The sequence below is a fragment of the Liolophura sinensis genome, chromosome 6 (genome assembly GCF_032854445.1).
Source record: "Liolophura sinensis isolate JHLJ2023 chromosome 6, CUHK_Ljap_v2, whole genome shotgun sequence".
Lineage (NCBI taxonomy): Eukaryota > Metazoa > Mollusca > Polyplacophora > Chitonida > Chitonidae > Liolophura > Liolophura sinensis.
This window is the reverse complement of record NC_088300.1, coordinates 55,548,800-55,563,445: the sequence shown is the minus strand read 5'-3', so window position 1 is coordinate 55,563,445 and position 14,646 is coordinate 55,548,800. Positions and strand designations below refer to the sequence as shown.

At 38.2% G+C, this 14,646-nt stretch overlaps 1 protein-coding gene across 1 annotated transcript; it reads right to left on the bottom strand.

Annotated features, from left to right (window-relative positions):
- Positions 1–314: 314 nt before the first annotated feature.
- Positions 315–14,470, bottom strand: LOC135467729 (uncharacterized). Its single transcript, XM_064745553.1, has 10 exons — positions 14,432–14,470; positions 13,197–13,337; positions 11,861–12,876; positions 9,404–9,592; positions 7,680–7,744; positions 6,981–7,026; positions 6,125–6,180; positions 5,195–5,317; positions 4,447–4,671; positions 315–3,573 (listed from the first exon to the last, which is right to left on the bottom strand). The coding sequence occupies exons 2-10, from the start codon at positions 13,277–13,279 to the stop codon at positions 3,526–3,528; spliced, it is 1,851 nt and encodes a 616-aa protein (XP_064601623.1). The 5' UTR covers positions 13,280–13,337; positions 14,432–14,470; the 3' UTR covers positions 315–3,525.
- Positions 14,471–14,646: the final 176 nt, after the last annotated feature.

The window sequence follows — 14,646 nt, the reverse complement described above, 5'->3', positions numbered from 1 at the left end:
CTACCATCTGAACTTTGACCATGACTGGGGCTGCCGAGTTTAGTAGACAGTTGAAGTTTTAAACAGTAACTGATATTTTGTTACAGATTCACTTCACCACAAGCGTTCGACAGCTCGTTTGAAAGCCAAAATGGGGCTATAAAATGAACAAGCACTGGGTAGATGGCCTCCTGATATTTTTTATGCCTCCTGCAAGCATAAAACCTGCACACTTCTGCTACATCCACGATACATTCTTCAGTCTGATTTAATAATAATAATAAAAAAATCATATTAAAGTATTTGTACACACAAAAATAAAATAAACACATCTGAAGGGACCTCACCAAATGGACTTTTATTTTATCTTATTTGTGAGGAAAGTTGTGTACAAATTAATTCAACAAGGTAAATGTCAGAATGTTAAACAAGGAGCGAGATCAATTAGCTCACTGAATTAAAGTACATGTACATATAGAACCAAATGGAGTTTATTTTTCTGTTTAGCATTAGTCTTCATGCCCAATTAAATACAACAATACGTATATGTTGGCCTGTCTTGTACAACATTTGAAGAGTAATTCTGAATGCTAATCAAGCAACTTAAAAAAAAACACTGATTATGGAGGTAGAAGGTGTTAATCAATCTATAAAGAATATGCCTCAATCGAAACCTTGATGAATCAGACTGAATTTATTTGATTCACTGCCAAATATCACTCATATTATGATGATGTGTGTCAATGGTGCAGGAAATTGAAGTATCCAGCATAACCATTGGCTGTTGTTAAATAACCTCCTGACTTAATTTTCACCAGATGAATGAGCCCAATTGTGTATGCCACTTGATAGAAGGCAATGGTAGATTCGAGAAACAGCTACACATAAATCTTCAACAAACTTCGTGTAAGACCACATAAAGAGTCAAACAATGGCTGCCAAGCCCTTATTACACACAGATTAAAAAGAAAAAAAAACAGCTGAGCAGTCCAAGGCTAGGACTGAACTATCAACTTGTATGTCTGATGATTTTTAATCAAGTGCTCATGAGAGACAGTATCTCTGGACTTCATTGTATCTACAAGGAATACCAAATCACACTTACATTATCCCCAATTTTGACACTGTTCTACAGCAGCAGTATATTTGTATTTACACACACCCACTAATATCATTTCATGATACTCTATTTCTTCTAAGTCTGTTCATTTTAGCCAATATATATATAATTCTAGCAGGAATACTGAGTTTCTTTTTTTTTTCACATGGTTACACAATCTAATGAACTCATACTCGTATCTTTACTGGTAAAGAAATGTAATATTCTACTTTTCAACTCTATTAATATCTGTCCCAAATTTTACAAGACTTACGGTAGGTGTATACAACATTCAACACCCAGTCTTATTTACTGATAAATATCACCCCGGGTATTACTAAATATCAGTACATAGGAGTACAATCATTTGCAAACAGTACCCAGCTGTATGATGCTGGATTTCAACATTTCAGACATGCAATGTTATCTGACTGATTTATTTCCCTATCTGATATTGTGCTAAAGACAGCACAAGATGAGCAGAACTCCTCATTACACATTTCCCTACGGCCGATTGCACAAATCCATTTCTGACATGGTCAAATTGAAATACGACTTTCAAACTTTTTTTTACCCCAGCAATTCATATTATAATTACAATTTTGACCACCCCATCAATGTTATCTTAAAAAGACTATACCAGAGATTTTTATCAATAAATCAATCAAGACAAATCCAATCAAATTTTTTATAGAATAGCCCAAATAAGGACACAACAGATCAGCATCATCACTGATCATGTTGCTGTTAAAAACTGGTATTAAAGTTCCTCAAATTTATAATCTGGGTGAAATTAGAACTTTTTCAAATTTTAGATTAATTTTAATACTGTCAGTAGTACAAGTAAGAATTTTTTATTTACCGAAAGACAATAGTTTGAGCTATCAGTGTTCTTGGTAGATACAGAAAATTTGATCTGATTGGTGAATATGGACTTGTTGCCAAAAATCTCCAGTACAGCCTCTTGGAGACAAAAATTTTTAAATTTAAACTTCCAGTAGGCCTACCAAAAACTGAGCATGGTTACATGGTCTTTTGATTTCATTTAGAAATGGCCCCTAGCACATAGTTGCCAGTTCCCACATTCAGCTTCAACACTGCTCATAAGGCTTAAATAAGTTTAAACCCAATTTGTAAATCTCCAAACCAAAGTTACATACCACCCGCTACTACTATTTTAGTACATGTACTTTGAAATCATAATATTGACAGTCCAGTACTGAATGATTCCACAAGAATTACACAAATGAAACTTACACTGAATATATACAATCACACATGGGTGAGTAACCTTTTAACAACATGAATATGAATGTTTTAGATACAAACTGATGTCCACAAGGTTATTAGAGTTTAACTAAATTGAATGCAATATATTGTGTAAAAACATTTAGTGTTGTCTATGTAGGTATCCAAATGTACGTGATAAATATTGAAAGGCAATGTGTTCCTTGTTTCATTTCAGAATCTCCCATGCAATTAGAATGGTTGCGGAAAGAAACTGTTTGGAATAGTTTCAGCTACAAACTTCCGACAAATAGTTTTTGCTGGATCTTTGGGTGACACAAGATGTGTTTATTTACTGGATCAGTCTTAAATGCTATACTCAAGAAATTTTTGTCTTTTACAACAGTGGTAAGCTTTTCAGATTTCCAGATTCTGGAAGCCCTTGTTTAAGATTCAGAAGAAATAAAATCTATGAGGAACCAACATGGGCCCAAGTACAGTAGTTAGTTACTCATTCCTGCCTTTCTGATGTTGATATGTTGTAGGCAAACTGAAATGACAATGGTCTGATTTACAGCTTGAAAGGAAGTTACATGCAGTTCATATTTTTCAAACACAGAATATGGCCAGAAGTGATGACTTTGTGATCCCCTAGGTTCATACGCCAGTAACTAATTGACCAACCACTGTCACCTTTACAAGAAAAAAATGTTTGCGTCATAGAAATCATAATTTTTCGACTTTTAAAAATTTATGTAGGACAAAAATCATTTGGATAATCAAGGGTAACATTGCTGCCCTGCTATTTCCATTCTGTTGGTGTATTTAATAGATAGATATAAACCTATCTTAGTATGTTTCCAACTGATATTGAAAATTGATTAAATTTACAAAAATAATTTCACAGGTTTTTAAAATTTGTTCTGCTAAACTTAGGTGTGGACAACTGAATGGGTGATTAGTTTAGGATGCAGTGAAATATTCCCTTACATTGAGCATTGTTACTGCATGGATAAGACTCATTTGCATAGATAAAGAGAGATCTGATCAATGATGTAGACTACACAGAGAAGTTACACATAATAATAGTTCATGTTTTGAGCTTGAAATGCATCGCTCAATTTCCACTGGATTTGACTGACAGTGTCTGAACAAGTCACTGGTGGTTGGTCTGGAATCTGGGATCTCATGGGTGTCAGGCTAGCAGAAGGCTGGATACATCAATGGAGCTGGACTTCTACCCGACAAATAGGACACGTGTTGTTATTCTGAAATGACAACATCGAAATAAGAAAGACAGCCATTTGAAACTTTCCTGACCTCAGCACAAACAACATAGCAAAGGGCAGGCTGTTACAAAAGGCTAAATTGAATGTCCCTTTTTCTTATTTCACTGGCATGTAATGCTAAATGTATACTCAAGAATTTTCTTTACTTATCACTTGGCAGTCAGGTGTATGGATGAAGAAGAGAAGAGTGCCAACCCCAAAAATATAATAAACACACATCATATAGTTTTCCTATGGGTGATGGATGTTTGAAGTTTTTTTGTTCAGGAGAAACCAAAAAATTATGAAACCGTTTGCCATGCCTTTTTCAGCTAGTACATGTATGACTCACTCACTCAAACATATATCACACTGTACTCTGATATAAACAAAATGCTAACTTGACCCCAACATAAGTAAGTATTTCTTTGTTTATTTGATTGGTGTTTTATGCCGTACTCGAGAATATTTCACTTATATGATGGCGGCCAGAATTATGGTGGGAGGAAACCGGGTAGAGCCCAGGAGAAACCCACGACCATCCACAGGTTGCTAACAGACTTTTCCATGTATGGCCAGAGAGGAAGCCAGCATCGCCTGGACTTGAACTCATAGCGACTGCATTGGTGAGAGGCTTGTGGGTCATTTCGCCTCGCTGCCATGCTAACCCCTTGACCAAGGAGGCCTCCTCATTAGGTAAGTACTGTTGGTGTCTTTCTCTCAAATACATGTAATTCACATGTCGGGAGCAGCAGTAACATTACCGAAATGGCAGCTGGGGGATCACAGATTAAATAAGGTCAGGGTCAAGGGACCTACCCATGAAAAATGGACCCTGCATGTAGTACAAACCATGAAAACTGGTTGACCTACCTTCAGCCACTTGTCAATACACCCAGCATGGAAGTCATGGAAACAAGTGAGAATGCGTACATCTTCACTCTTCTGGAACTCGCACATGCACACCAGGCACTCCAGATTCTGGGCACTCTCCCCTGATGAGGGCACAAACTTCTTCACAGGTAGACAATTAATCTGGCTCTTTGTAAGTCCCTTTGGTTTGACATCTCCCAGACTTTCAGCAAGGTTCAGCAAAGCCTGTCAAGTAAACCAGCAAAAGATAATTACACAACCAGGCCCAGCTTTAGGCTATTTTCTTACCTTATTGTTGTTACTGCTATTGTCAAAAATAGAAGTCTATTATAATTTCATTGCTTATAAGTGAATAAAGTTTTATAATACTACACTTAGATGTACTTGGTAGAACTAAATAAAACACCAGTAACTATACTTACTGGCCAAAAAAAAAACTGTCTGGCTCACAAAGCTGAGTTAAAAAAATATTTGAAGAAATTTGAAGTACATTAATTAGCTAAGTCAAAAATTAGAAATAAACATGCAAACGTCGACTTACCTTGAGACTACCACTAATATCAAAAATCAATGATACAGCCATGAATGTCCACCACTGTTATTAAATGTTTTGTCTTTTTAAAATGTGTCTTTTTCCAAATTTTTACCTGTGATTGGAATTGGGGTGGGGTTTGGGTGGTCGGAGCATGTTTATGCCTACACAATTCCTGTGTCATCATTTTACTGACATTAATTTCATGTCTCTAACCTCATAGTCTTCTCCACTGACACCTGGACTGTTCAAACCAATCACAGCATTGCGTCGTCCCATGCGTCCTGCCTGACCCCTGCGACCTCCACGGGATTGCCGGGTTGATCGCCTCCGCGGACCCTGCAACATCACATCACCAAATATCCACTTATTATGACCAACTATAGACATGTATCACATGTTGAAAGAGTTAGTTGTTTTAAGGTTTAACCAGCTTTTCAACAAATACTGGGATCAAATCATCACCTAACCACACTTATAAAGATGATCAAGATGTGTATCATGAGATTCCAACTTCTGGAAGGAATAGGTAGGGGTAGGTAATGGGCCGTCTCCCACTAACATATCTTTTCCATTCCATGGGGATAGTTATGGTGGCAAAATTCACACTTGATTTTATTATTATTTCACTGTTTAAGTACTTTGTGTTGATTTAATTTGCCACTACATCTATACACATATTGTTTTCAAAATCTTGTTGCAAGTGGAATCCAAATTTTACAATCCACATTACCATGTTTTCCAACGCATATGTCATGTAACATATTGTTTCAAATCGTTTGTGTTTGAGGGCCTCAGGGTAGATCGACCCAGTGTTGACTGAGTATACGCACTGTATTTTACCCTCTTGAAATAAAGCCATTATTATTATTATTATTATGTATCTTGTTGGACTAGACTGTCACAGATAGGGGTATGCCAGTCGCGTGTTTCACTGATAGGTTTTTAAACTTCTACACCATCATATAAATGCTGTAGCCTACAATTCTTGGAGAAGGCAGTCATCCGTTATCCACATGTGTGATGACATGTAACCAGCCATGCATCTCTCCATGCAGAAAATCTGTGACTTTGGCAAATATGAGTGTCATCACGGCTATTACGACTTTCTTCTCTCCTCATACAACTCAGCCAACACATTCTTACCTCAGGTGTCCAATTACTTCCCATGCCCAGCACATTCCCACCTCCAGTCATTAGAGCTGAAATTGGCATCAAAAGTAACAATGTCAGACAGGCCACAAACAAATGGAACTGGCAAATCATGGGTGCGCATGGCAATGTTCAGAGCCCTAAATTAGAGGCACTACTTGAATTTAGAAGAGGGTTGAAACATGAAAAGTAAAACTTCTTTTCCCATGTAGAACTGATTTCTACATTATGACATACACAAGAAAACAAGCTAGCTAAAGCTCATTTTATTAGCTAAGGGTAAGCAATTTACCAATTCTGTTTCAATTCAGCATGTACACATTTTTCTTTTCATGAAAAGATCTGTGTCCGTAAAAAATTCTTGCTGTTGTGTAACTGCACAGAGCTTTAAAAAAATCATTACTAAAGTGTTTTATACCATAATAAATTTGCCAAATATTACTGATAAGCTTCTGTACCACGTATAGAATTCTTAGTTTGACAGTCTCATACAGTGTCATATCCACGTCACAAGTCAAAAAGCTTTGCACTGTAATTAGGAAACTTCTTCATCAGAAACAACTACCTGGTACCATAATTCCTCAACCTTTCCTCAAAAGAGGAACTGTCAGTGCAAATGATATACAGTTGTAGTTAAGTTTTTGGTCACAAAACTACATTGGTTTGGTCCAACTGGCCAATTTCAGGACTCCACAAAAAGTACAATTTTATCAGTCTGCACAGAATAATGCGTTCAGAATATCCTGCCAACATGCGGCAGATTTAAAGTAGATTTAAACAGATTAGTACAAGTGTGTGTACTGTAAACATACACGCACTGTGATTGATCGATGGTCATATCAAAACTTACCATAATGCCTTTCCGCCCAGTTTCCTGCGGGCATAAATGGACATCCCTGCAAATGGATTCAATTACTCTCATTGTGAGAATGAACATAGATCAATAGTGTCAATTATAAGCAGCAACCTGCAAATGGTCATGGGTTTCTGCTTGGTTTCCTCTTATCATCATGCTGGCTGATATCATATAAATGAAGTACAGTTTAAAAAAAACAATCAAATAAATAAATAAATTATAAGCAGAAAAAGATGAATGAATGATAATAGCTTAACACCACTTTGGAATTATTTTGCAGCCACACTGTGGCAAAAGAAGATGAAAATCTCTCCATTAACCAAATTACACAACTGATTCATTTACACTGGCTTTCATTTAAACTTTTCACAACTTTCAAGTTCAGCGCCCCACTGACATCCTTTGTTTTCATGTATTTATTAATTTTTCTGCACTGCATATCGCTTTCGCATGACTGGTCCTTTAAAGCTGGTCTGTGTCTATAGATGACACCAATTTTATTTTTGTTTTATGGGTGAGCCGATGCTAAAATATCCAAAAAATGGAAAAAAAGTAAAACTGAAAGTCAACATTTATATTTTGTCTGCTTCAGATATTTTTATGATTTTCCTGTTTTTCAAAGGCTTTTCGATCATATAAACATGTCTTCAACAGGAAAAATAGATATTATAATTCCTGAGAAACAGGACTTACCAGTAGAAAAGGGTTCTCTTCACTATCAGAGTCTTCTGAAGATGGCTGCATACGTCCACCAAACCCTGCAAAGATATCACATTCACCCAGTTACAGAAAATCAGAAAAACTGAAGATGATGATACCATTAAAAACAAGATAAGAGCAAAGATAATTTTAAAAAATTTCCGCGCTGTTGTTGACAATAAACCAACTTGAAGTAACATTCTTGGTATCACAGCAGTATTTGAGGTTTATGTTTTTTTAGTTTATAGCTCATTTAAAATGCCTATTTGATTATGGATGTTCTCATTATCACATTAGTTTTGTGACAGGCTACCTGAGGTGACAGGACATCATCTGACACACTCGTGATGGTGAAGTACAGGATGGTGAGGGGAGTGAGTCTGCGTGACAGGCTACCTGAGGTGACAGGACCGCATTTGACACACCCATGAGGGTGAAGTACAGGATGGTGAGGGGAGTGACTCTATATGACAGGCTACCTGAGGTGACAGGACCGCATCTGACATAACCATGAAGGTGAAGTACAGGACGGTGAGGGGAGTGAGTCTGTGTGACAGGCTACCTGAGGTGACAGGACCAGATCTGACACAACCATCATGGTGAAGTTCAGGATGGTGAGGGGAGTGAGTCTGTGTGACAGGCTATCTGAGGTGACAGGACCAGATCTGACACGCCCCTGAGGGTGAAGTTCAGGACGGTGAGGGGAGTGAGTCTACGTGACAAGCTACCTGAGGTGACAGGACCAGATCTGACACGCCCCTGAGGGTGAAGTACAGGACGGTGAGTGGAGTGAGTCTACGTGACAGGCTACCTGAGGTGACAGGACCAGATCTGACACAACCATCATGGTGAAGTACAGGACGGTGAGGGGAGTGAGTCTGTGTGACAGGCTACCTGAGGTGACAGGACCAGATCTGACACAACCATCATGGTGAAGTACAGGACGGTGAGGGGAGTGACACTGTGACAAGCTACCTGAGGTGACAGGACCGCATTTGACACATTATGATATGAAGTTCAGGATGTTTAGTGGAGTGAGTTTGTGACAGGCTACCTGAAGTGACACAACCAGATTTGACACACCCGTGATGGTGAAGTACAGGATGGTGAGGGGAGTGGGTCTGTGTGACAGGCCACCTGAGGAGACTAGACGGCATCTGACACGCCCTTGAGGGTGAAGTACAGGATGGTGAGGGGAGTGAGTCTTCGTGACAGGCTATCTAAGGTGACAGGGCCAGATCTGACACGCCCTTGAGGGTGAAGTACAGGATGGTGAGTGGAGTGAGTCTACGTGACAGGCTACCTGAGGTGACAGGACCAGATCTGACACGCCCCTGAGGGTGAAGTTCAGGACGGTGAGGGGAGTGAGTCTGTGTGACAAGCTACCTGAGGTGACAGGACCAGATCTGACACGCCCCTGAGGGTGAAGTTCAGGACGGTGAGGGGAGTGAGTCTGTGTGACAAGCTACCTGAGGTGACAGGACCAGATCTGACACGCCCCTGAGGATGAAGTTCAGGACGGTGAGGGGAGTTTGTTTGTGTGATGGGCTACCTGAGGTGACAGGACCAGATCTGACACGCCCCTGAGGATGAAGTTCAGGACGGTGAGGGGAGTTTGTTTGTGTGACAGGCTACCTGAGGTGACAGGACCAGATCTGACACGCCCCTGAGGGTGAAGTTCAGAACGGTGAGGGGAGTGAGTCTGTGTGACAGGCTACCTGAGGTGACAGGACCAGATCTGACACGCCCCTGAGGGTGAAGTTCAGGACGGTGAGGGGAGTTTGTTTGCGCCAGGGATAAGGCAAACTCTCGATCCATCTCTTCCTGTAATCTTCGAGCCATAGTCTCATCTGTCTCCACTTGATTGACAACCAAAACTGCATCTTCATCACTCTCCACTGTAACAGCTAATTAAAAGCAAAAAAGTAAAACTATTAAATTCCATTTTCTAAACATTATAAAATATATGTAGATAAAAACAAAATTTTTTTTCACCTTTATTTGATTTTCAGAGGGCTAAAACTCTAAAAACTGCTAGGATCTGAACAACTGTAAAAACAGGTCTAGAATCACTAGCTAACATTTGAACAGACTACAGTGGAGAATGACTGCAAATGTTTGGTTCAAGCAATTCAAACTAAGTTTTATGTATTTTTTCTATCATAGTGCACTTTCAAACTTAGATTTAGATCAAGCAAATAACTCACCGGTAGGAGACACATGAATACAAAACTTCAGCTCAATATATAAAGCACACAAATTGTGAATTTGATAAATTATGGTAATTAATATGCACACAGAGCATCTGGGATGGAACATTGCCCTTGTGTCCTTGGGCTTTACATGCATGTAAAACTTACGGTAAATGACATAAAGTTTCACCCTGGGACTCAGAAAGTGTATCCCATGATTCATTGCATTGATTGTGGTTCTTACTGACTGGGCGTCGTGGGTGAGCATCGGGGGTGGTCAGGGTATTATGCTGACAGTTCAAGAATGTAATAAATAAGCTCATGCTTCACTGAGCAGTTAGTCTATGCTCCTACCACCAACAGTTCATGTCTTCCTCAATTTTGATCATAATAACATTAATATGTGCACTGCACAACATTTTGGCATAATCTGAAAGACTGTCGACTTCTGCCCATATTTCGTAAACATGAATACTAAAAATACTTTATATTTAATCAAGCCCCCTAGGATGAAATTTTAGTCATACAGATTGGATTGATCTGCACGCAGATACAAGCCACTTACAATCACAGGACGCGACATTTCCACGTCTATCCATCGATCACATGATTTTTGCTGGCAAAAAGCAAAACAATAATCTGTCGCTGGCGACACGTAAATCACGTGTGGGCAAAACTGTGTATAGGAAATCATAAAATATTTTATGTATAAAGCCAGTGATGGTGTTGTGCGAACTCCTAATGCGATAACAGCTCTGGACTAATCACTCTTTTCTGTCATCTTGTGCCAACTCAGATCATGTGAGAGTAAACAACAGTAACTCACATGCGAAACTTTAGGTCATTTACCGTACATCAAAACATGATATACTTTTTGAGATACCACCCCTAACATTTTGTTTAGCTTTGATTCTAATACACAACACACTAAGTCAGGAATTAGGTAATTTTCAGTATTTAATATTCACATACCCTATCAACGATGGAATATCCCTCTTGTGTTATTGTGCTCTACATGTGTGCAAACCTTGAGCTCAATAAATGCAGTTTTTTTTTAGATATCACCCATAACATTTTGTTTAACATGATTCTAATACAGAACACATTACATCAGGAATTCAGTCATTTACAGTATTAAATATGTACACACCGAATCACCTATGGAATATTCCCCTCGTGTTATTGTGCTCTACATGTACATGTGTGCAAACACTGATCTCAATAACAGCATTACCTATAAAGATACCGCCCCTAACATTTTGTTTAACACTGCTTTCCCTGTTATTACACTCCGACACTACGACATAACCTACAAAGTACGGTGGGCTAAAAAGGTCACCCTCGATAATTTCAGGTTTTATGCAATAATCCATTTTTTTCACAGTTCAAATTATGATATTCTAGTTTTTGAAAGTACATATTTGATAACGTTTCAAGAACAAGTAAAACACAGATACATGTATGTTATATTTATGGGGTGTTTTTATTAATATTGCTTGACTGATTTCGTCCTAGTTTTTAATGGAATATTTCTCATTGAAATGATATTTTATCTTGTGGTTCACTGATAAAAATTCAGGACTAGATTACACTGATTTTACCAATTAAACCATGAATTTGGCGACTTTGACTTACAACTGAGTATTATTATACACAAATTAATTGTGTATAATAATAAACATATTTGCAATATCAATGACTATGATTGGTCACATAAGCGTTCTTGAGTAACAGTTCGGAAAACAGTCTGCCCTAAGACTGAATCCTGATCGTATCATATTATCCTTGTGCAAGTACAGATAAACACAATTTTCTTTCCTAACTTGTCTTTAAGTACTGATATTTAAGCCTACAGCATTCAAAACTCCTGTATTGATACAAGAAATATACAAGTCATGTCCTCTTTAACCTACAAAAGAAGTACAATTATTTGCGCCTTCAACATATACTGTAATAAAACAAGAGAAGTATCTAAAATATAACCTGCTTGACTCCGAAAAGTTGATTTCATGGGTTGCTCCCTCGAGGTATTTGTTCTCGTTTTTGTGTTGACTGAACCTTTGCATTCAGCTGTATTTTTGTAGAATTTCTTGGTATGAACTTGTAGATCTGTTGCTTTGCTGGATTTGGGTTGTATTGTAGAATGTTTGTGTCTACTGTGATTCAGTGATCCTGATAAAATCTCCACATCAGAATCCTCTGAGCTATCATCTTCACAGCGATGTAACCATTTCACAAGATGACTCTGGGGACTTTTTTCTGCTGTAGGCAGATCTTTCTTTGCAGACTTCCCTTTACCCTTAACTTTATTCCGACTTTTATGATATGAAAGTTTTCCAGAGTCTTTATCTCTTATGAAAGAGCTTAATGCTACCTCTTCCACGCCACTGCCCTCCATGACTTGTCGTGCAGACATAAAATCGGGACAAGGAGAGGTAACTTTTGTTGTGCTTGAGGCATCCAGTTTGCCACAATCAGTTTCAGGTGGACACCTACTATTAGTGTTATTATCTAAGGGATTAACCTGGCTACTTCCTGAAGCTTCAGGGTGCCTGATTTTAATGCGCTTCCTTAAAGGCAAAAATGGACTGTCTATTGAGGTGCTACTCCCTTTTCTATTCTCCAACACACTTCTGTGAAGTGTTTCTGGCATTTCACTTTTACCACCAATTCGTCTTCGATCATTTCTCACATGTTGTGTTGAAAATGGTGAGTTGTGATCAGAATCTGTATCAGACTCTGACTCAGAAGGCCATGAGCTGTAAGTGATGGGTCTTTCAGATTTCTGGGATTTTTGATTCTTCTTCTGACGAATGGCTCTTAGCCTCTCAAAAGCAGACTGTCTTTTCATTTCTTTGGAGGCTGCAGCTTTCCCTTTCTGCTCAGTATCTGCATTAAATTTTCCACTTATTTCCTCAAAATACAGGGGTTTTCTACTATGGGCACCAAAGTGAGGGGATGTTTTCATCTTGCTCTGATGGATTCCATTAAATACAGGACTGAAAAGGAAGGAAAACAATGCCTAGATGATCAGCTCTGTACAAATGCCATAAACATTTTCAAAGTAGTTTAGTAACAATATGCTTAATTTAACAGTTTTCCACAAAAGTTTAGCTTTTGGAGTGACACATCTGGCTTGATATTGATTGAAATCATCCAACTTATAGGACAACTTAAAAGAGTTTTGTGAAGTTTAATTAATTTCTTATCAGAAACACCTAAGTGATGTCATCAAAAGTATCATTTTAAGGCCTTTATTTGTCCTACTGAAAGTGTACTGGCAGAGCCAATGTAACAAATCCAAGACACTCTGGTTTACCTTGGTGTCTCAGGCACAAGAATTTCCCCACAGGATCTGGTAGGAGTTGTACCCCCTGAAAGCGAATTCTTCCAATCTTCCATCTCTGCAAGCTTACCAGGCTGTATCACTTTCAAGTTTCATCATCACAGACAAGGTTACCTGCAGATTACATTCATAAATTTTAACATAACATTAACTATTGCATGTCATTCAATGACAGAGGTGTCCATTCTGAAAGATACAGAATACTGTTTTTCCTACTGCTTTGCACATTCCCTCAAGTCCAGCCACCCTATATGCCATATACTTTATCATATCATATAAAATACAAAGAAGTAAAAGTATGAAAAGCACTTTAACTACTTAGCAACAAAATTTACACTTTTACCCTAAGTTAAACAATACTTTGCACGCATACTCAGTTAAAATGTCCATGACATAGGTATTTTTGGTCAGTATATTCGTGGTGGCTTAGAAGTGCAAGAACAGACCAGTCATGTTCACCATATTTAATCCTGTTCACTTCTTATCTATATTGCTACACCCCCGTGACAATGAGTGTAAAGATGATTTTACAGATCTCAGGTGGACATGCCAAATCGGTTATCAGAGTTTTGACGTCTGAGGCAATTCTGAGCTATGAATATGCATGAATCAAGAGATTTCTAATGGCAGATGTGTGCTATGTATATTTTACGACAATTGCTTGAATACTTTATAAGTGGACATTATCAATAAATTAGCTTTTCTTCCGAGCTGTAGTACCAGAGTTCTGACGCCTCGCACCTCAGACACTTATCGTGTATCTAATTTAACAGACCTGAGATGGCCAACACTCTAAATCAGTACAAGTAATTTTGTCCTGACTTGAGTTCGATTTCTGTGCGTGATTAACTAACCCAACAAGCTGGAATCACTCTACATTAGTTATGAAAGTTAAAGATCACATAAAATTGAATTAGACATTCTATTTTAACGATAAAACTTGTAACGTCATCATTCAACTTTAAAATGATTAGGTTATAGTTGTGGGTGTACTGTTAAAAACGTTTACGAAAATTGCACATTCTATAGTCTTCACATGAGGAAAGAGGAAGGGTACCTGTGTCTAGGATGTTTGTCGAGTTTTCGTAAGCCTGTGTAAAACTATTGTACAAAAATTAAAGTCAAATTAAAAAAAATAAGGGAAATCACTTGGTTGAGGCAAATATACGCAAATAAGCAGGTGTTCATTTAACTAAGAGGAAACACACCGTTCACAAAAATTGGATACGCTTCCTTCGTCGTCCCACGGTGTCTTGTGATTGGCTTAACATCTCCGCATTCCCATGTGCACCCCGTTTGTTTGAACATTCGATTTCCGGTAAACGTCGACTTCACTTTCGGCTAAATATCTACCCAGAAATAAGTGTAAAGTCGTATAATCTGTTCAATCCGGAGGTTAGGTCTTTTGTAGAAAGGCTGTTTT